At 40.6% G+C, this 22,638-nt stretch overlaps 4 protein-coding genes and 1 long non-coding RNA gene across 6 annotated transcripts in view; 4 read left to right on the top strand and 1 right to left on the bottom strand.

The window, feature by feature from the left end:
* Positions 1–22,638, top strand: part of LOC113650345 — a 243,721-nt gene that overhangs the window by 210,838 nt on the left and 10,245 nt on the right. The window lies entirely within an intron of this gene.
* The window catches only part of LOC125139787, a 31,965-nt gene that overhangs the window by 7,952 nt on the left and 1,375 nt on the right, over positions 1–22,638 (bottom strand). The gene's annotated exons all lie outside the window — the stretch shown is intronic.
* On the top strand, positions 268–20,717 carry LOC113650309 (protocadherin gamma-C5-like). Of its 2 annotated transcripts, XM_047805191.1 has the most exons (2): positions 268–2,047; positions 18,699–19,588. In XM_047805191.1, the coding sequence occupies exons 1-2, from the start codon at positions 433–435 to the stop codon at positions 19,571–19,573; spliced, it is 2,490 nt and encodes an 829-aa protein (XP_047661147.1). In that variant the 5' UTR covers positions 268–432; the 3' UTR covers positions 19,574–19,588. The 2 variants fall into 2 exon arrangements, with proteins under 2 accessions (XP_047661147.1, XP_047661148.1); XM_047805192.1 differs by lacking the exon at positions 268–2,047 and having other exon boundaries at positions 16,482–20,717.
* On the top strand, positions 4,179–7,338 carry LOC113650310 (protocadherin gamma-C5-like). The gene has a single exon (XM_027158611.2). The coding sequence runs from the start codon at positions 4,673–4,675 to the stop codon at positions 7,130–7,132; it is 2,460 nt and encodes an 819-aa protein (XP_027014412.1). The 5' UTR covers positions 4,179–4,672; the 3' UTR covers positions 7,133–7,338.
* LOC113650308 (protocadherin gamma-C5-like) lies at positions 13,225–16,085 on the top strand. The gene has a single exon (XM_047805193.1). It carries the CDS (start codon positions 13,517–13,519, stop codon positions 15,989–15,991), a length of 2,475 nt encoding a protein of 824 aa, XP_047661149.1. The 5' UTR covers positions 13,225–13,516; the 3' UTR covers positions 15,992–16,085.

Genomic DNA, 22,638 nt, shown 5'->3' with positions numbered 1-22,638 from the left:
GTTTAATTAACGTAGAGGGCTTACATATTTCTTAACATAAATATTTGATGGTTATCTGCACACATAAATGTCATTATCTAGGTTTCACTTAGTTTGTGAAGTAAAATCATTCCCAATGCTGTGATTTTGAGTTCCTTGTTTCTTCTGGCTACTGTTTCTTTAAGATATTGCACTCTCCACTTACACAGTCTACTGGTGCGCTGTCCACCAATCAAGTGCTAAACCGCACAAAGAGATCTACTCCCTCCCCTTGGAGCTCTGTTGAGCACAATGCTTAGACCTACACACACGGAGATGAATGCATTGCCTTGTACGAAGCAATCTGGTAACGCTAGTGACGCTAAAATCTAAATTTACTCTTTACAGTATACGTGTTTTAAATAAAATGCGCTCCAGGACACCGAGAAACTCGAGAGTCAGACAGTTTTGGAAATGAGGACTCAAATTGGAAGACGGGGTGTATTTTTTCAGGCGCTGTGGCTGCTCTCTGTCGTTATTTTATGGAAAGAATCAGACGCGCAGCTCCGCTATACCATTGCAGAAGAGCTCAAGGAGAGTTCCGTTGTAGGAAATGTAGCAAAGGATCTGGGTTTTTCTGTATCTGAGATTTCGGAGAGAAAATTGCGGATAGCGTCTGAATCCGGTAAGCAGTATTTCACTTTGGATTTAGGAAACGGCGAGCTGATAGTGAAGGAGGTCATAGACAGAGAGAGCCTATGCGGACAAAGCAGCAGTTGTGTGCTTCCTCTGCAAATTATAATCGAGGATCCGCTGCAGTTTTACCGTGTGGAAGTCGAAATACAGGATATCAATGACAACTCTCCACGTTTTCACGCAGACACAAACACCGTAGACGTGCCAGAGTCGACACCGACAGGAGCTAAATTTCGTTTAGAGCCTGCGCAAGACCCGGATGTTGGATTAAATTCGGTACGGACGTATGCGCTTAATAAAAACGAACACTTCGTACTTAACATTAAAAATAACAAAGATGGAACAAAAATCCCTGAACTTGTTCTGCAGAAAGCGTTTGACAGAGAAAAACAGGCGGTTCATCAACTGATTGTGACAGCTATCGATGGGGGTAATCCGGTTAGATCAGGGAGTGCTGAAATTACAGTAAAGATACTAGATAACAACGACAATGCTCCTGTATTTGATCAAGATTTATATGAGATTAAAGTCATGGAGAACTGCGCTCCTGGTACTCTGATATTAACTGTTAAAGCAAATGATTCAGATGAAGGGATGAACAGTGAAATAGAGTATTCGTTTGGGGCACACACTTCAGACGCCATTTATAATTTTTTCGCGATTAATTCAGCGACAGGCGAATTATCCGTTTTAAAACATCTGGATTATGAAAGCAGTACGTCATACGAATTTGATATACGAGCTAGAGACAAAGGCACTCCTGTAATGGAGGGACACTGTAGAGTTCAAATTTCAATCGTGGATGTGAATGATAATACTCCAGAAATCATCATCGCCTCCTCACCTAAACCTGTGAGAGAGGATGCGTCTGCTGGGACCATGGTGGCGCTGATAAACGTGAAAGATTTGGATTCGGGTGATAACGGAAACGTAACTTTAACCATGGCCGGTAATCACGCTTTTAAATTAAAACCAACGTTTGCTAATCATTTCGCGCTTGTTACGGATGCAAAACTCGATCGAGAAAAGTTTCCAGAGTATAATATTGAACTTATAGCTTCTGACGCTGGATTGCCTCCCTTATTAACAAGCAAAATTGTCAAAGTTATAATATTAGATGCAAACGACAACGCACCTGTTTTTTCTATGCCAGTGTACTCCGTTTATATTAAAGAAAACACCGGACCGGGATCAATATTATCGACTGTATCTGCTTCGGATTTAGACACAGGAGAAAATGCTAAGATATCTTATTCAGTTGTTGGTTCAAAGAATCATAATGTGCCTGTTTCGTCTTATTTTTATATTAACTCAGATAACGGAAGCATTTTTAGCATGCACTCATTTGATTACGAAAAGATGAAAGTGTTTCAGATCCAAGTCCAAGCGAAAGATCACGGCTCTCCGTCTCTGAGCAGCAACGCTACTGTTCATGTCTTTATTGTGGACCAGAACGACAACGCCCCCGCTGTTATTTACCCTTCCGCTCTCATGGGCTCTGTCTCTCATCAGAGGATGCCCCGCTCTGCTAAAGCAGGACACCTCGTTACTAAAGTAACAGCAGTGGACGCTGACTCGGGCCATAACGCCTGGATTTCCTATCGGTTAGCGGAGGCCACGGACGCGTCTCTGTTCACTGTCACTTTACATACAGGAGAAGTGAGGACTAAGCGCTCTGTTTCAGAGCATGACGACTCCTCTCAGAGACTGCTCATAGAGATAAAGGACAACGGAGAACCGGAGCAGTCCACCACAGTCACTGTGGATATACTGATAGAGGACGGCTTTCATGAACCAATCTCAGACTTTAGACACAAACACACAGAACCCGATAAGAAAAGCAGCAAAATCACGTTATATCTCATCATTTCTCTTGCTTCCATCTCCTTGTTGTGTTTGCTGACATTTTTGGTCTTGTTAGTAAAATGCGCTCGAAGCAGTAGAGGCAGCTCGAGTTGCTGTATGAGACGGAGTGATGGTGAATATAAAAACCCCAACAGAAACCTGCAGATCCAGCTCAACACTGACGGACCCATTAAATATGTGGAGGTGCTGGGAGGAGACATGATGTCTCAGAGCCAGTCGTTCGGCTCCTATCTCTCTCCAATGTCCGAATTCAGTGATTTCACCCTCGTTAAACCCAGCAGCACCACAGACTTTACAAACACTCTAAGCGTGCTCGATGCGTCACTACCGGACAGCACGTGGACGTTTGAGAGTCAGCAGGTGAGCAATTATTAAATAAATATTTCAGAGAGCAGATACATTTTTATTATGTGCTTTTTGTGTATTATTTGATCACTATCAATAAAAAAGGTTCTTAAAACATTGCTATATATTTACAAGATAAATAAACGAAACTAGTAGAATAGTTTGTTCAGTTGACGAAGTCTCTAGTTAAACTTCTAAAACAGTTAGCTAGATTGCTACATGGTTTCGCTACATGCTAAAAAAAATAGTGGAATATCCATGGCGTAGGTTACAATAACATGAAATTTATGGGCTAAACATCCTGTACACAATGTGCAGTCAGTATTTCAGCAGCTCACCTGTAGGATTGAGGAAATGCATTTAGCCAGGACACCGCTTCTTTAAAAAGTAGTCAGGTTACAACAAACTTCGGCAAAACGCCGCTATGTTGTCGCGTTTATATGCAAGGTATAAGCGCCATCTGCTGGCCAACTTAATTAGCTACGCTTCTGTTTCCAACTGTTACGTTTAATAAATATTTAGAACACAAGATTAAGAGAAAATTTTTTTTCATGTGTACATTTCCTGTAAAAAATTAGTCTGTTGGTCTTTGTACAGAATACAGGGGATTATAAATTACAGTAAAGTGCTGTCGCAAGGTATCTGACCACGCCCCTTATTTATCTTGACAGCTGTATCAGAGGTTTTCCGTTTTAAGCATGCAAGATTCATACGATTATTCAGGTGAATATTTTTCATTTGTCCTCAGCGATAAAGGTGCCACACAGGGTGTATATTATTAATAATTGAGTAGTATCATTAATTCTACATCTGTGTATATATGTCTTCTTTTAAACTTACATCATTTAAGCTGCATAATTGGTAATCGGACATATAAAATTGTACACTTAAAGCCATTTAAAATGATAAAAATACATCAACCATATAAAATACAAGTACCATTGAACCTCAGCGACAAAGAAATGTGTAGTTTGTTACTATTGACAGTCTATAAAAGTAAATAAAGTTTGTTTCTGGAACTGGTGCGTCGTTTATAATGCTTTATAAATTGGCAGGTAATTCAGATTTCAATGAAAGGGTCAAGTTTGTGTGTGTGTGTGTGTGTGTGTGTGTGTGTGTGTGTGTGTGTGTGTGTGTGTGTGTGTGTGTGTGTGTGTGTGTGAGAGAGAGAGAGAGAGAGAGAGAGAGAGAGAGAGAGAGAGAGAGAGAGAGAGAGAGAGAGAGAGAGAGAGAGAGAGATTGCTGTTCTTAACATTGGTGCTGAAACCGGTGAGCGCAGAAAACTTTTAATTACTTTTACTTTCAATTTTAATTAACCAAATATTTCTAGTTATATATTATGATTCTACACAAATAATTATTAAACACTTTATTATTGTTGTGTCCTGGGAAATGTATGTAATTGTTGTTGTTTGTTTTGTTTTTTTTGTTTGTTTTGCGTCGTGTCATTTACCTCCGTGTTATGACTCAGACGTGATTTCTTTTTCAAATGATTTTATTGGAACCTAAAATAGACGTGGAAAAATATTCTAGATTTATTCTTCCACTCACACTGTCTCTTTAAACAGCAGAGCGGTCTTGTTTTCGTTCTATTGGTGTGCCGAAAGCCAATAAGAAGGCTTTACAGTACAAAGAGATCTACTCCCTCCTCCTTTCTATTGTGTCATTACTCTCACGAGAAGAGCTTCAGCCTTGAGCTGGGAACGCGCACAGATGTCGCCCGTTATTCGATCGGTAGAAAAAGATCATTTTATACTACATATGCAATGAGTCACAAACGTGTTTATTGTGCGATAACGTATTGGGAATGGAAACTTTGAGGATAAATATGCGCAGAAAATGGTGGATTGTCGGGCTGCTCTGTGCGTTTGCTGTGTGGAATATTACCGAGGCGCAGATTCGCTACACAATACCAGAGGAGCAAAACGAGGGCACTGTGGTTGCAAATATCGCCAAAGACCTGGATTTAAAATTGTCTGAGGTGTTTGAACGGAAATTGCGGATTGCTGTCGAGTCTGGTAAGCAGTATTTCGTCGTGGACGCAACAAAGGGCGAACTGGTTGTGAATGAGAGAATTGACAGGGAGAATTTATGCGGCCAAAGCACCACCTGTATTCTTACTCTAGAAGCCATCGCAGAGAATCCTTTGCAGCTGTATCGTTTTGAAATAGAAATTCAGGACATTAATGACAATTCTCCGGTTTTTCAAAATAAGGAAAGCACGTTAAATATTGCAGAGTCAACCGTGCCTGGTGCGAGATTCCGTTTGGAATCAGCCCAGGATCCTGATGTGGGATCAAATTCTCTGCGCACTTACACGCTGAGCAAAAACGATCATTTTGCGCTAGATATAAAAACCGAAAAGGATGGAGCAAAAGTCCCCGAGTTGGTTTTGGAAACATCATTAGACAGAGAGAAGCAACCGATACTCAGTGTTTTACTAACTGCTTTAGATGGAGGAAAACCTGCTAGATCTGGTACTGTACAAATATCTGTTCGTGTCTTAGACATAAATGACAATGCTCCGATTTTTGATCAAGCTCAGTATGACGCACAAATAGCAGAAAACGCATCACCGGGTGCTGTAGTTGTTTCAGTCAAAGCCGTGGATCCAGATGAAGGAGTAAACAGTGAAATACTCTATTCATTTGGACCACACACTTCTGAAATGATACACAATTTATTCTCCGTCGATCCCATTTCTGGTGATATTAAGATAAGAAATAATATCGATTATGAAACAGGGAGCTCATTTAAGTTTGATGTCGTCGCTAAAGATAAAGGCACTCCACCGATGGAAGGTCTTTGTAGCGTCCATGTCGAAGTTTTGGATGTGAATGACAACGCACCAGAAATCCTTTTGAAATCTTTGCCTAGCCCTGTGCGCGAAGACGCGTCCGTTGGAACAGTCGTAGCTTTTATAAGTGCCAGAGATTTGGATACAGGTGACAATGGCAAGGTTAATTTAAGTTTATTACCAGGCACGCCATTTTCTTTAAAATCTTCGATGTCGAACCATTATACACTAATCACAGCTCAGAAATTAAACAGAGAATTAAACTCTGCATATACTGTCATGATAGTAGCTGCTGATTCAGGGTCACCACAGCTCACATCTAAGCAAGAAATACTCGTAAATGTTTTAGATGTAAACGATAATGCACCCGTTTTTACACAGCCATCATATGTTGTCCACGTTAAAGAAAACAGCGCTGCTGGATCAATATTGTGTTCGGTGTCGGCTTCTGATCCAGATCAGGGAGAAAATGCAAAACTTTCTTATTCTATTTTGGACTCCAGATTACTCGACACGCAGCTGTCATCTTACATCTATATTAACTCAGACAACGGAAGCATTTTTAGCATGCACTCATTTGATCACGAAAAGATGAAAGTGTTCCAGATCCGAGTCCAAGCGAAAGATCACGGCTCTCCGTCTCTGAGCAGCAACGCTACTGTTCATGTCTTTATCGTGGACCAGAACGACAACGCCCCCGCTGTAATTTACCCCTCCGCACTCATGGGCTCTGTCTCTCATCAGAGGATGCCCCGCTCTGCTAAAGCAGGACACCTCGTTACTAAAGTCACAGCAGTGGATGCTGACTCGGGCCATAACGCCTGGATTTCCTATCGGTTAGCGGAGGCCACGGACGCGTCTCTGTTCACTGTCACTTTACATACAGGAGAAGTGAGGACTAAGCGCTCTGTTTCAGAGCATGACGACTCCTCTCAGAGACTGCTCATAGAGATAAAGGACAACGGAGACCCGGAGCAGTCCACCACAGTCACTGTGGATATACTGATAGAGGACGGCTTTCATGAACCAATCTCAGACTTTAGACACAAACACACAGAACCCGATAAGAAAAGCAGCAAAATCACGTTATATCTCATCATTTCTCTTGCTTCCGTCTCCTTGTTGTGTTTGCTGACATTTTTGGTCTTGTTAGTAAAATGCGCTCGAAGCAGTAGAGGCAGCTCGAGTTGCTGTATGAGACGGAGTGATGGTGAATATAAAAACCCCAACAGAAACCTGCAGATCCAGCTCAACACTGACGGACCCATTAAATATGTGGAGGTGCTGGGAGGAGACATGATGTCTCAGAGTCAGTCGTTCGGCTCCTATCTCTCTCCAATGTCCGAATTCAGTGATTTCACCCTCGTTAAGCCCAGCAGTACCACAGACTTTACAAACACTCTAAGCGTGCTCGATGCGTCACTACCGGACAGCACGTGGACGTTTGAGAGTCAGCAGGTGAGCAATTAAATCTATAAATGTGGGTATTTGGTACTGATTTTATTTCACGCTTTTTTTAACCAGTGCAGAGCTGTTGTAACGGAGAGTTTTGTCTGATTTGACGAGAGGTAATCTTGATAAAATTTCGCATTGTTTTAACTGTATTACATAATCTCGTGTACAGATGGCGCTTGGTTACAGTCATACACTCAAAAAAATGATATGTCAACTTTTTTTATGTCAACAGGTTCCACGTAACTGTGTGCTGTTGATTTTAAGTAACATCTATTTCAATAAACTTAAGTTTTTTTATATAAAGTTAATGCAATCTTGTTCAGTTCAATCATATTAACAATCTTGTTTTTATTTTAAAATATTAACTCAGTTAAGTTCAACTGAATAATATATATTTTTACATTCAACCAAAATAAAAATCAGTTTTTTTTATCATTACATTCTTTAGTCAGTGCATTTTTAAATTTTACACACTTTTAACAGATTTGTACAATATCTGTACTGCTACTAATTAGCAATTGATGGGATAATTTATATTATATCAAAATGCAAAAAGTGGAAAAAATTACATAGGAACAAAAAAGGAATGCAGAGTGACTAATAACGATGTGAAAACAAAGTAAATTACACACGTGAAATACATCTGGAAATTATGTAAAATGTGATTCACAATTCTAATCTTTGTAAATCTCAATATAAATGCAAATAAGTAACTTATCTTACCTGTGTCTCTGCATAAACACAAAAAGAACTGCACAAAATGGCGTTAATCAGAAGAGAAAATTGAACCATGCGCGTTCTATCTGCGCATGTCCAGATATAGCTCCATCTGCTTACACAATTCACTTACGTTAAATGAATGAAATAAAGTTGTGTTGCTTCTGCAGTACCGCACGTTGATCAATTTGAAAATTACGTTTTATAATTTTGTCAAAACAAATATTTTCATTTTAATGCACAAACTTAAGATAATTATACAATTCAAATTTATTTACATTCTCTGAAAACCAATAGCAGCCGTGTTTTGTTTGTTTGAGTGTATTTACTTTGTTCACATTTTTCATTGATGGCAATCGACAGTCTAACAGTAAATATGCTTTTTGTAAAATGCTAAACCTTTTTCCACAGTCAGGTGGGAATGATAGCAGCTATTTGAATGAAACAAATTGTAAAAGTTGTTAAATACAGTCTGGCAGATATCATTAAATTTCGGTATAATCACGTTACTTTCTGTATAATACATTTCAATAGGCTTTAAACATAAGATTTATGCACGTCTGTGTTGTGTGCGTGTGTGTGTGTGTGTGTGTGTGTGTGTGTGTGTGTGTGTGTGTGTGTGTGTGTGTGTGTGTGTGTGTGTGTGTGTGTGTGTGTGTGTGTGTATGTGTGTGTGTGTTGCATTAAGTATCCCACCCCCACTGCAAGGTACCCATTTAGTAAGAGCACATCGCTGTCCAATCCTGAAGTGCTGAACAGTACTCACAAAGTCTTTTTTCTCCTCTCCTGTCATGTAAATTGTCTTTTCTCTTAGCATGTGGTGTGCAGTTTATATTTTAATCATCTTCACCTTTTGTTTATACAGATAACATCCTAATCTAGACAATTTTGACCCCCCGTGATCACTTCTAGCGTGTGTTCTTACAAGACTCCTCACACTGCTTCCCCCTTACATGATTAAATATCATAGGCCATTTAGTTACACTGTCTCTTTAAACCAGAGCATCCTATTCACCTCACTCCATTGGTGCGTCTCACACCAATAGGAAGCTGAACTATACAAAGAGATCTACTCCCTCTCCTTTCTATTGTGCCCCTGCTCTCACAAGAGAAGCTTCACCCGGGAGTGATGTATATTCTGAAATTTTGTTCCTTATTCTGTCAACAGAAAAAAACGGATGTTTCATTCTGCAATGAGTTTCAAACTAATTTCTAACATTTTACACCGATGTTTGTGCAAATAGACAATTTGAGGATAAATATGCGCAGAAAATGGTGGATTGTCGGGCTGCTCTGTGCGTTTGCTGTGTGGAATATTACCGAGGCGCAGATTCGCTACACAATACCAGAGGAGCAAAACGAGGGCACTGTGGTTGGAAATATCGCCAAAGACCTGGATTTAAAATTGTCTGACGTGTTTGAACGGAAATTGCGGATTTCTGCCGCTTCTGGTAAGCAGTATTTCGTCGTGGATCCAACAAAGGGTGAGCTGGTTGTGAAGGAGAGAATTGACAGGGAGAATTTATGCGGCCAAAGTGCTACATGCGTTCTTCCTTTAGAGGCTATTACCGAAAATCCTTTGCAACTGCATCGTTTTGAAATAGAAATTCAGGACATAAATGACAATTCTCCGGTTTTCCAAAATAAAGAAAACAGTTTAAATATAGCCGAGTCAGTCGCGCCGGGAGCAAGATTTCGTTTAGAGTCAGCCCAGGATCCTGACGTGGGATCAAATTCTCTGCGCACTTACACACTGAGTAAGAACGATCATTTTGCATTAGATGTGAAAATAGCCAAAGACGGATCTCGCGTCCCAGAGCTTGTATTAGAGAAATCTTTGGACAGAGAAAAGCAGTCAATAGTCAGTCTCACGCTTACAGCTTTAGATGGCGGAAAACCTGCGAGATCTGGCACAACAAAAATCTCCGTTCGTGTACTTGACACAAATGATAATGCTCCAGTTTTTGAAAAAGCTCAGTATGACGAGCAAATATCAGAAAACACGGCCCCAGGAGTGGTTGTGCTTGCTGTAAAAGCTATAGATCTAGATGAAGGCGCAAACAAAGAGATGAGCTATTCTTTTGGTCCTCACACTCCGGACACGCTAAGCGATTTGTTTAATGTTGATAAAGATACTGGTGAGATTAAGGTAAAAAATAACATAGATTACGAGATCGACAGGTCATTTGATTTTGATATTGTAGCCCGAGACAAAGGCAGTCCCCCAATGGAGGGTGTATGTAGTGTACATTTTGACATATTAGATGTGAATGATAACGCACCAGAGATAATATTAAAATCCGCACCCAGTCCGGTCCGGGAAGACGCTCCGAGTGGCACAGTAGTCGCTTTAATAAGTGCTAAAGATTTAGACAACGGCGATAATGGTCATGTCGGATTAACTTTATTACCCGGAACGCCATTTTCCTTGAAAACTTCTTCATCAAATCATTACACTCTAATCACAGATGAAAAATTGGACAGAGAATTGAACTCTGCATATACTGTCGTGATTGTAGCTGCTGATTCAGGGTCACCACAGCTCACGTCTAGGCAAGAAATATTCGTAAATGTTTTAGATGTAAACGATAACGCACCCGTTTTTACACAGCCATCATATGTTGTCCACGTTAAAGAAAACAGCGCTGCTGGATCAATATTGTGTTCGGTGTCTGCATCTGATCCAGATCAGGGAGAAAATGCAAAACTTTCTTATTCTATTTTGGACTCCAGATTACTCGACACGCCGCTGTCATCTTATGTCTATATTAATTCAGACAACGGAAGCATTTTTAGCATGCACTCATTTGATCACGAAAAGATGAAAGTGTTTCAGATCCGAGTCCAAGCGAAAGATCACGGCTCTCCGTCTCTGAGCAGCAACGCTACTGTTCATGTCTTTATTGTGGACCAGAACGACAACGCCCCCGCTGTCATTTACCCCTCCGCATTCATGGGCTCTGTCTCTCATCAGAGGATACCCCGCTCTGCTAAAGCAGGACACCTCGTTACTAAAGTCACAGCAGTGGACGCTGACTCGGGCCATAACGCCTGGATTTCCTATCGGTTAGCGGAGGCCACGGACGCGTCTCTGTTCACTGTCACTTTACATACAGGAGAAGTGAGGACTAAGCGCTCTGTGTCAGAGCATGACGACTCCTCTCAGAGACTGCTCATAGAGATAAAGGACAACGGAGAACCGGAGCAGTCCACCACAGTCACTGTGGATATACTGATAGAGGACGGCTTTCATGAACCAATCTCAGACTTTAGACACAAACACACAGAACCCGATAAGAAAAGCAGCAAAATCACGTTATATCTCATAATTTCTCTTGCTTCCGTCTCCTTGTTGTGTTTGCTGACATTTTTGGTCTTGTTAGTAAAATGCGCTCGAAGCAGTAGAGGCAGCTCGAGTTGCTGTATGAGACGGAGTGATGGTGAATATAAAAACCCCAACAGAAACCTGCAGATCCAGCTCAACACTGACGGACCCATTAAATATGTGGAGGTGCTGGGAGGAGACATGATGTCTCAGAGTCAGTCGTTCGGCTCCTATCTCTCTCCAATGTCCGAATTCAGTGATTTCACACTCGTTAAACCCAGCAGTACCACAGACTTTACAAACACTCTAAGCGTGCTTGATGCGTCACTACCGGACAGCACGTGGACGTTTGAGAGTCAGCAGGTGAGACTACAATGTACTGAATCTATTAAATTCCACAGTTTCTTCTTTTTTGTTTCTGTATGCACAATATAATATACATTTTAAATCGTCCTGTTGTTATGGTGCATATGGCGCAAAGATGTTATGTAGAATATATGATACTCGTTGTTTTTATTCAAAAATATGGCTGCTGTACAACAACAGCAAATCACTGTGGATTGTGTTAATTTGGATTTTGCTGTGATCCATTTTCATCGATATTAATACTTATCTCTATGAGTGTAAACTTAGTTTATTGGCTATAATTAATCAGAGTTCATTAAAGAAACTTCGTCTTTATGATCTGCAAAAGCTTTCTTTTAAATAATGACTAATCCAATAGAAGTATTGTGTGTATGGTGGTGCGTGTTGTAGAGGCTCATCTTAGCTTAACACGGTGAGATTGCCTGGGATATTCACGCTTTTGAATGAGCCGCCTGACAATTAATATAGTTTCACTTTTATTTATTTTATTTTATTTTTTTATAATTACTACAACACTTAATGAAGAGCCACTTATTAGCCGTATGTCACGTCACTTCACTTCACTTCACTTCACTTCACTTATATCAATAAACAAGCTGTATTTTTATCTATTATATTTTGAAATTACTAGCATACTGAACCAGAGGATATATATCATTAAAACTGTAACGCAGCAAAGCAAGCTTATCTCACTGTAACTCAGTAAAACGTAGCTATTAAAACAGACACTGACCCATATATATTCTTTTCGTATTGATATTATTTATTATGGTTGATAGCATTTATATTATAATTACAGTTCAATCAGCATTTTTCTTTATACAGTCCTGATTCACAACTGCATACATTTTAAACTGCGTTTAAATCTTCGTTTCCGGTTCTGAGTAACTAGCGATTTAGATGTTGCGCAATCACGGCTCAGAATCGCTTCAATAGGGTTATTATTACACCTAGCGGTCAGAATTAGAACTGCAACTAGTAGAACACTAGTAGAAATCAAAAGTTTTCTTACATTTTCATTAGAAAATTAGAGGACAGGCCCGTTGCCAGTGCTAGTTAATAATGTTTGTACATAAGTAACACCAGTGCAATAACCGTGTCCAACTCAAAGGCTGATCAAAGTAAAAACGGTTCCAATTTTTGATATGCTTTTCAGTCATGTGTGTGACTTTTTGAGAAACTGGAAATATTGCTCAAATCTCTCAGCCATGGGCTATGATTTTTTTTAATGTTTACTTTCAACATCAAAACTATGGTTAAGAGCAAAATATTTATTTATTTACTTACTTACTTATTTATTATATTTGTATATCATGGAAGTTTATCAGTCCATGTTGTACAGTATATAAATACTACTACTACTACTACTACTACTACTACTACTACTACTAATAATAATAATAATAATAATAATAATAATAATAATTTTTGCATATGGACATATAAACAAGACAAGAAAAGACATACCAACAATTAATTTCTATAACTCTGCTCTTCTAGTTTCCATCTGACATTAGAAGGTTTAAATGAATATTTAATATTTATTTTGAGTAGATATTAAAAATTCACAGAATTATTCCTTTTAGTCAGACTGTTAAATTTACAATACTGATTGTTTTTATATAACATTATTTAATTATTAAACTAAATAATAATGCGTGTCCCATTTAAAGCACTTGTCTGAACCAACGCACTGCACAGTGTTGTTTTCAGTCTGTCTAGCAGTCATGTCCCTTTAAGATGCTGCTGTGGCTTGGAAGCAATTGGAGCGCTGTCCACCAATAGGGTGCTGAAACACACAAAGAGATCCACTCTCTCCTCCAAGCCTCGTTGCTATATTCCACAAGCAAAGCTCAGACCGACAGGATAGCGTTCACAATGAGGATATCTTTAGAGCCAGCGTTTTGGGATGCCGATTATGGATTAGGACGAACAATTTAATTTGCAATGGTTTTGGAAATAGAATATTTATCAACGTCACAGTCACGGAAATGGGTGCGATAACATGGAAATCGCGCTTTTCACGGCAAGTGCTGTGGGTTTTCTGCCTCGTTTGGAGTACAATAGAGGCGCAGATCCGCTACTCCATTCCCGAGGAATTGAAAATCGGATCTGTGGTTGGAAATATCGCAAAAGATCTGGAGCTTGGACTTTCTGAATTACACGACCGTAAATTACAGATAGCGAGCGAATCTGGTAAGCAGTATTTCGGTATCGATTTGAGGAAAGGGGAGCTAATAATTACAGACAGAGTCGATAGGGAACAGATATGCGCTACGGTCGCGAAATGTACATTAATGCTTGAAGCGATTATAGAAAACCCTTTACAAATGTATCGCGTGGAAATCGACATTCAAGATGTGAATGACAACTCGCCGTTTTTTCTTAATAATGAAATCGTTGTTAATGTCGAAGAGGCTAGAACGCCTGGTGCAAGATTTCGTTTGGAGACGGCAAAAGACCCAGATATAGGCTCAAATTCTTTACAGTCGTACATATTAAGTAAAAACGAATATTTCGTTTTAAGTGTGAAAAATAAGGACGGCACTAAAATCCCTGAGTTGGTTTTAGAAAAAGCTTTAGACAGAGAGAAGCAGTCCACGCACAATCTCGTGCTGACTGCAGTAGATGGTGGGACTCCGGCAAGGTCGGGAACAACCGCAATTATTATACGGGTGCAAGACTATAACGATAATTCCCCTGTTTTTGAAAAAACATCATACAAGGTAAAACTTCCCGAAAACACCGCAAAGGGAACAGTTATTCTGACAGTTAAAGCCAGAGATGCAGATGAAGGTGTAAACAGCGAGCTTATTTATTCTTTTGAACAGGACACACCAACGAGCGTTCAGAATTTATTTTCTATTGATCCAGAGAGCGGCGCCATCGCTGTAAAAGATAATTTAGATTATGAATTAGTCAGTTCCTTTAAATTTGAAGTGATCGCCTCAGACAAAGGGGCTTCGCCTTTAGAGGGGATCTGCAGTGTAGAGATTGAAATACTTGATGTAAATGACAATGTGCCAGAAATTATTTTAAAATCACTTCCTAAACCAGTTAGAGAAGATGCTGCTCCTGGTACAGTAGTAGCTCTAATAGGAGCAAAAGACAGTGATTCTGGAGAAAATGGCAAAGTCAAACTGAGCATACAGCCGGGTGTACCGTTTACTCTAAAACCGTCTATTTCTAACTATTATGCATTAGTCACTGATGCAATGTTAGATCAGGAAACATATCCTAAATACTCCGTTGAGATTATGGCAGAAGATTCTGGAAGCCCACCGCTTCGGGCTAAAACTCAAATATCTGTTGAAGTAGTAGATGTAAACGATAACCCCCCAGTCTTCTTTCAGTCATCATATGTAATTTATGCAAAAGAAAATGTTAATGCTGGAAATGTGTTATGTACAGTATCAGCTTCAGATCCAGATCAGGGAGAAAATTCCAAAATTACATATTCAATTACAGAGTCACATATTCAGAGCATTTCAGTCTCTTCTTATTTTTATATTAACTCAGATAATGGGAGCATTTATGCCATGCACTCATTTGATTACGAAAAGATGAAAGTGTTTCAGATCCAAGTCCAAGCGAAAGATCACGGCTCTCCGTCTCTAAGCAGCAACGCTACTGTTCATGTCTTTATTGTGGACCAGAACGACAACGCCCCCGCTGTCATTTACCCCTCCCCACTCATGGGCTCTGTCTCTCATCAGAGGATGCCCCGCTCTGCTAAAGCAGGACACCTCGTTACTAAAGTCACAGCAGTGGATGCTGACTCGGGCCATAACGCCTGGATTTCCTATCGGTTAGCGGAGGCCACGGACGCGTCTCTGTTCACTGTCACTTTACATACAGGAGAAGTGAGGACTAAGCGCTCTGTTTCAGAGCATGACGACTCCTCTCAGAGACTGCTCATAGAGATAAAGGACAACGGAGAACCGGAGCAGTCCACCACAGTCACTGTGGATATACTGATAGAGGACGGCTTTCATGAACCAATCTCAGACTTTAGACACAAACACACAGAACCCGATAAGAAAAGCAGCAAAATCACATTATATCTCATCATTTCTCTTGCTTCCGTCTCCTTGTTGTGTTTGCTGACATTTTTGGTCTTGTTAGTAAAATGCGCTCGAAGCAGTAGAGACAGCTCGAGTTGCTGTATGAGACGGAGTGATGGTGAATATAAAAACCCCAACAGAAACCTGCAGATCCAGCTCAACACTGACGGACCCATTAAATATGTGGAGGTGCTGGGAGGAGACATGATGTCTCAGAGTCAGTCGTTCGGCTCCTATCTGTCTCCAATGTCCGAATTCAGTGATTTCACCCTCGTTAAACCCAGCAGTACCACAGACTTTACAAACACTCTAAGCGTGCTCGATGCGTCACTACCGGACAGCACGTGGACGTTTGAGAGTCAGCAGGTGAGGAAAGATGTGAAGTTAGTTTGTCTATTTTAAAAAAATTTAGCACTGTCTTATGTTGTGGCTGGTTATGTGTCAATACACAGACACACCCACACACAATACACACACGAGAGAGAGAGAGAGAGAGAGAGAGAGAGAGAGAGAGAGAGAGAGAGAGAGAGAGAGAGAGAGAGAGAGAGAGAGAGGTCATTTCAGTACCACAAAAGCAAATGGCAAATTCCTTTTTGGACTCAACCATTTTCTCATTCCAGCTGACATTTGTGAATTTTGCTCTTATAATATGTTTATTAGAATAGCTTATAATATAATATATTTAATGGCATATTCACTTCCTTATTGTGGCAAAAAGGAAAATTCAAGATGTTATATTCAGGTGTTATTCTATATTGACAAAAGCTCTATCTGCATCATCTTTTTCTCATTATTATTTTTATTATTATTATTACTACTACTAGTAGTAGTAGTAATTTATTTGTTTTCATTGATGATGATGATGATGATGATGATGATGATGATGATGATGATGGTGGTGGTGGTGGTGGGGTTGATTGCCATTACTCCAGTAGTGATTAGCTAGAATTAAATTTTTTTAGCTACCAAACTGATTTTATGTTAGAAAATAAGTAGTTATTAATTGGATTCTTCTATTTAGGATTACATTAAAGACTATGTCAAAAATCCATATAATATCATCCAATAACTGCTCCTTCACATGATTAAATGTTGTCTCTCTCTAATTATAACCTACTGACTGGCCGAAACTAGTTCTTCCTCTTCCATGTTTTAAAAAATCTTTGTATATTCAAACATATTTTTGTCTGAACTAGACTAGAGCGTGCTGTTGCTTTAAGAGGCATCGTGTTTTCCATTGGAGAAAACCAGATGAGCTTTGTGCCAATGGTGTGTAAGACTGTACAGAGGGATCCACTCCCTCCCCCATCCACAGCAGCAGCACAATGATAATGCTGCAGAGAAAGAGCATGCTCTCTTTGTATGTAATAATGCTGTTCACGACATAGTGGACGTATCAAAGTGTCAGGATTTATGTCATCAAAATGAGGATTAACATGGCATTCATTTGTGGATGTTGAAGACCTATTTACTAATGGAAAGGAAATTTATTTTGAGGAGATGATCAACAAAATCAAAGAAGGGTGGATAAGGACAGCGTTGGTGCTGCTATTCTCTCTGTTGTGGAATATAACCGAAGCCCAGATTCGCTACACCATACCAGAGGAATTAAAGGAAGGCTTTGTCGTCGGAAATCTAGCCAAAGATCTCGGTTTTGACGTCTCAGATATCGCACATCGTAAGTTACGCATAGCTTCTGAGTCAAGCGGACAGTATTTTCGTGTCGATTCAGAAAAAGGTGAGCTGGTCGTGAATGATAAGATTGATCGCGAAGTCATTTGCGCACAAAGCGGCAGCTGTTTTTTGCAGCTGCAGGTTGTTATTGAGAATCCTTTACAGCTCCACCGCGTTGAAATAGAAGTACAAGATATAAACGACAACTCGCCGAATTTTCACACAAAAGATGGCGTTTTAAAGATACCAGAATCTGTCGCTCCAGGAGCTCGGTTTCCTCTCGAAGGCGCCGAGGATCTTGATGTCGGTATTAACAGCCTGAGCTCTTATTCGCTGAGCAAAAACGATTTTTTCCGTTTAAACGTGAAAACGCTTAAAGATGGAAGGAAAGTGCCAGAGCTAATTGTAGACAAACCACTAGACAGAGAGAAACAGTCTGTTCATAAGCTCATTTTAACAGCTTTAGACGGAGGGAATCCAGTGAAATCCGGGACTGCTTTAGTGCAGATCATTGTTCAAGACATTAATGATAATGAACCGAAATTTGAAGTGACCGCGTATAAAACACAAGTGCATGAAAGCGCCGTGGTTGGTTCGAGTGTAATACATATAAAAGCCACAGATTTAGACGAGGGATCAAATAGTGACGTTCAGTATTATTTCGGAGCTCATACCACTGATCCAGTGAAGCGAGCTTTCACTGTGAACCCGGACACGGGAGAGATTTCAGTATTTGGACATTTAGATTACGAGATCACAAAGTCATATACGTTTGATGTATGTGCAAAAGATAAAGGAAACCCAGCACTTGAGGGCCACTCGTCAGTTCAAATAGATATTGTTGATGAAAATGATAATGCTCCTGAAATTATTCTCACGTCTTTACCAAGTCCTGTGCCAGAAAATGCGACAATTGGAACTGTGGTAGCGCTCATTAATGTCAAAGACTTGGACTCCGGAAATAATGGCAAAGTCGAGCTTAATATCTCTCCGGATTTTCCTTTTAAACTTAAACCGTCTTTTGATAATCATTACTCTTTAGTAACGGACTCGGTGTTAGACCGTGAAGCGAAGTCAGAATATAATGTGGAAATAATTGCTCGTGATTCTGGTGTAACATCTTTGAAAACTACAAAATTTGTTAATGTCAAAGTGCTCGATGTAAACGATAACCCGCCGACTTTCTCTCAGCCGTCATATAGTGTGTATGTAAAAGAAAATAAACTAGCAGGCAACGCGTTATTTTCCCTAACTGCTTCTGATATAGACACAGATAAAAATGCTTTAATCACATATTCTATACTGGACTCGAAAATAAATAACTTTCCAGCGTCGTCATATTTTTATATTAATTCTGAGAATGGCACTCTCTACTCTATGAGCTCGTTTGACCATGAAAAGGTAAAAATGTTGAGTGTTATTGTGCAAGCGAAAGATCACGGCTCGCCGTCTCTGAGCAGCAACGCTACTGTTCATGTCTTTATTGTGGACCAGAACGACAACGCCCCCGCTGTCATTTACCCCTCTGCACTCATGGGCTCTGTCTCTCATCAGAGGATGCCCCGCTCTGCTAAAGCAGGACACCTCGTTACTAAAGTCACAGCAGTGGACGCTGACTCGGGCCATAACGCCTGGATTTCCTATCGGTTAGCGGAGGCCACGGACGCGTCTCTGTTCACTGTCACTTTACATACAGGAGAAGTGAGGACTAAGCGCTCTGTTTCAGAGCATGACGACTCCTCTCAGAGACTGATCATAGAGATAAAGGACAACGGGGAACCGGAGCAGTCCACCACAGTCACTGTGGATATACTGATAGAGGACGGCTTTCATGAACCAATCTCAGACTTTAGACACAAACACACAGAACCCGATAAGAAAAGCAGCAAAATCACGTTATATCTCATCATTTCTCTTGCTTCCGTCTCCTTGTTGTGTTTGCTGACATTTTTTGTCTTGTTAGTAAAATGCGCTCGAAGCAGTAGAGGCAGCTCGAGTTGCTGTATGAGACGGAGCGATTGTGAATATAAAAACCCCAACAGAAACCTGCAGATCCAGCTCAACACTGACGGACCCATTAAATATGTGGAGGTGCTGGGAGGAGACATGATGTCTCAGAGTCAGTCGTTCGGCTCCTATCTCTCTCCAATGTCCGAATTCAGTGATTTCACCCTCGTTAAACCCAGCAGTACCACAGACTTTACAAACACTCTAAGCGTGCTCGATGCGTCACTACCGGACAGCACGTGGACGTTTGAGAGTCAGCAGGTGAGGATACAAACCTACAGATTGTATATAGCTGTCTTCTAAATTAGGCTGGTTATGTGTTGATACTTTGAGAGAGACACAGAGAGAGAGAGAGAGAGAGAGAGAGAGAGAGAGAGAGAGAGAGAGAGAGAGAGAGAGAGAGAGAGAGAGAGATTATACCTTGTTTGCAGCACCAAACAAAGAGAACAGCGACATTCTTTACGCCTCATGATGTAAGTGAGCTTTCTGCTGCCATCTGTGTTCTGTTTTGCTCATAAAATACTTGCTATGTGTTTATCATGTATTTATGTTTATTCCCTCTATTGATTTCCTTCTTGTGACACAACTGATGAGTTTTATACACAAATTGTGTTCAATCATATATATGATATCTAAATTAGCTACATTTATTTACTTTATAATGACTGATTGTATTGTTGAGAAGTCGACTGTTAGTGGAAGCCATTGTGAATAATAATAAAAAAAAGATAGTATAAGTGTAGCGTAGCTGTATTTTATTCTATAAATACAAATAATTTTGTCAGCAAAGGTAGCCTTACCCTTAACCTTAACGGCTTGTTTAGTAACCTTCTATACTAGCTGTGTACTGCAAACTGGGACTAAATAGAGAGGAAATATTGGCTGAAAAATGTATATTAGTCTTTTAGTCTTTTTATTCTTAATTTGGTTTATTCTTAATAAAGTGCGCGGAAGTGTGTGTGTGTGTGTGTGTGTGTGTGTGTGTGTGTGTGTGTGTGTGTGTGTGTGTGTGTGTGTGTGTGTGTGTGTGTGTGTGTGTGTGTGTGTGTCTTTAAGAGGCAGTCATTTTGTAATTGGACGTCAGAGCTCCAATAATAAGCAGGACTGTACAAAGAGATCCACTCCCTCCCCCATAGTAGGGAATCACACGATGCTTAGAGCCAGTACACACCGTGATGCGCTCTTCTTCTTCCAAATAAAAATGGATTACAATAAATCTCTGGAAACAAATGGAAAATTTCAGCTGCATTTTTCGGGGATGTTACATTTTCCATCGTTGTGGTGATTTGTCTAGATTTTCCACCACAATGACAAAGAGGACGTGGTTCGGAGGCTGGATGTGCCGTTTATTCTGGTTGTTTTTCTTTCTGCTTTTGTGGAATAACGTACAAGGCCAGACTCGCTATTCTGTTCCTGAGGAATTAAGCGTGGGCTCGGTGGTCGGAAATATCGCTAAAGATCTAGGCTTGAAAATATCCGAGCTTTATGATCGTAAATTGCGAATAGTCTCAGAATCAGGTAAGCAGTATTTCAGCGTGAATTTAGGAAAAGGGGAGCTGGTGGTTGATGAAAGGATCGACCGAGAGAGCCTTTGTGGACAGAATGAAAACTGCTTGCTGCCACTTCAAGTTATAATCGAGGATCCGCTCCAGCTTTACAGAATTGATGTTGAAATACAGGATATAAATGACAATAATCCTCATTTTCAGTCAACCGAGCGCGCGCTAAAAATCGCAGAGTCCACCGTGCCTGGAATGCGCTTCCCTTTGGAAATTGCACAAGACCCAGATGTAGGGAGTAATTCTTTAAAATCGTACACGCTGAGCAAAGACGAATGCTTCAGCTTGAAAGTCAAGGAGCTTGGTGATGGGCGTAAGGTGCCCGAGCTGGTTTTGGAGAAATCCCTCGACCGAGAGAAGAAATCTTTTCATCAGCTGATGCTCACTGCACTGGATGGTGGAAATCCGGTTAAATCAGGCACATCTCAGATAAATATTACTGTCCTAGATAACAATGACAACAATCCCGTATTTAACAAAGCGGTATATAAAGTAAGCATTGCTGAAAAATCCAGTCGGTGGACGTCAGTGTTAAAGGTTGATGCTACAGATTTGGACGAAGGCACGAATGGGGAAATACAGTATTCGTTTGGAGAGCACACACCCGACGCAGTGCGCTCATTGTTTCACATTGATCAGCAAACGGGTCAAATCATTTTAAACGGGCAGCTGGATTTTGAAAGCACCCCGACGTTCAATATCGAAGTCAGTGCTAAAGATAAAGGGATCCCCGAAATGGAGGGACACTGCAATATTCATATCGACGTTTTAGACGTGAATGACAACCCACCGCAAATCGTGCTCACGTCCAAACCGAGCCCGGTGCGCGAGGACGCACCTAGTGGCACCGTCGTAGCGTTAATAAGCGCACGAGACGCTGACTCTGGCGTTAATGGGAAAGTCGTGTTACACACCCAACCTAATGTTCCCTTTATACTGAAATCGACTTTTTCCAATGATTATTCTTTAGTGACAAATGGTATTTTAGATCGGGAATTATTCCCGGAGTACAGCGTAGACATCACCGCGTTTGATTCAGGTTCTCCTTCGTTAAGTAGCAAAAAAACTATTTCTGTGCAAATCGCTGATGTTAATGATAATCCACCAAACTTTTCAGATAGCTCATATAAAGCATATGTGAAAGAGAACAACAGCCCAGGCTCGATTGTTTGCTCTGTTTTAGCTTCAGACCTTGACGTGGGAGAAAATGCCAAAATATCTTATTCAATAATCGACTCCAAGGTGCAGGGCATGCCACTGTCATCTTATTTCTATATTAACTCAGACAACGGAAGCATTTTTAGCATGCACTCATTTGATTATGAAAAGCTGAAAGTGTTTCAGATCCAAGTCCAAGCGAAAGATCACGGCTCTCCGTCTCTGAGCAGCAACGCTACTGTTCATGTCTTTATTGTGGACCAGAACGACAACGCCCCCGCTGTCATTTACCCCTCCGCACTCATGGGCTCTGTCTCTCATCAGAGGATGCCCCGCTCTGCTAAAGCAGGACACCTCGTTACTAAAGTCACAGCAGTGGATGCTGACTCGGGCCATAACGCCTGGATTTCCTATCGGTTAGCGGAGGCCACGGACGCGTCTCTGTTCACTGTCACATTACATACAGGAGAAGTGAGGACTAAGCGCTCTGTTTCAGAGCATGACGACTCCTCTCAGAGACTGCTCATAGAGATAAAGGACAATGGAGTCCCGGAGCAGTCCACCACAGTCACTGTGGATATACTGATAGAGGACGGCTTTCATGAACCAATCTCAGACTTTAGACACAAACACACAGAACCCGATAAGAAA

Source organism: Tachysurus fulvidraco, chromosome 20 (genome assembly GCF_022655615.1).
Source record: "Tachysurus fulvidraco isolate hzauxx_2018 chromosome 20, HZAU_PFXX_2.0, whole genome shotgun sequence".
Taxonomy (NCBI): domain Eukaryota; kingdom Metazoa; phylum Chordata; class Actinopteri; order Siluriformes; family Bagridae; genus Tachysurus; species Tachysurus fulvidraco.
This window is presented reverse-complemented; position numbering and strand designations above follow the sequence as displayed.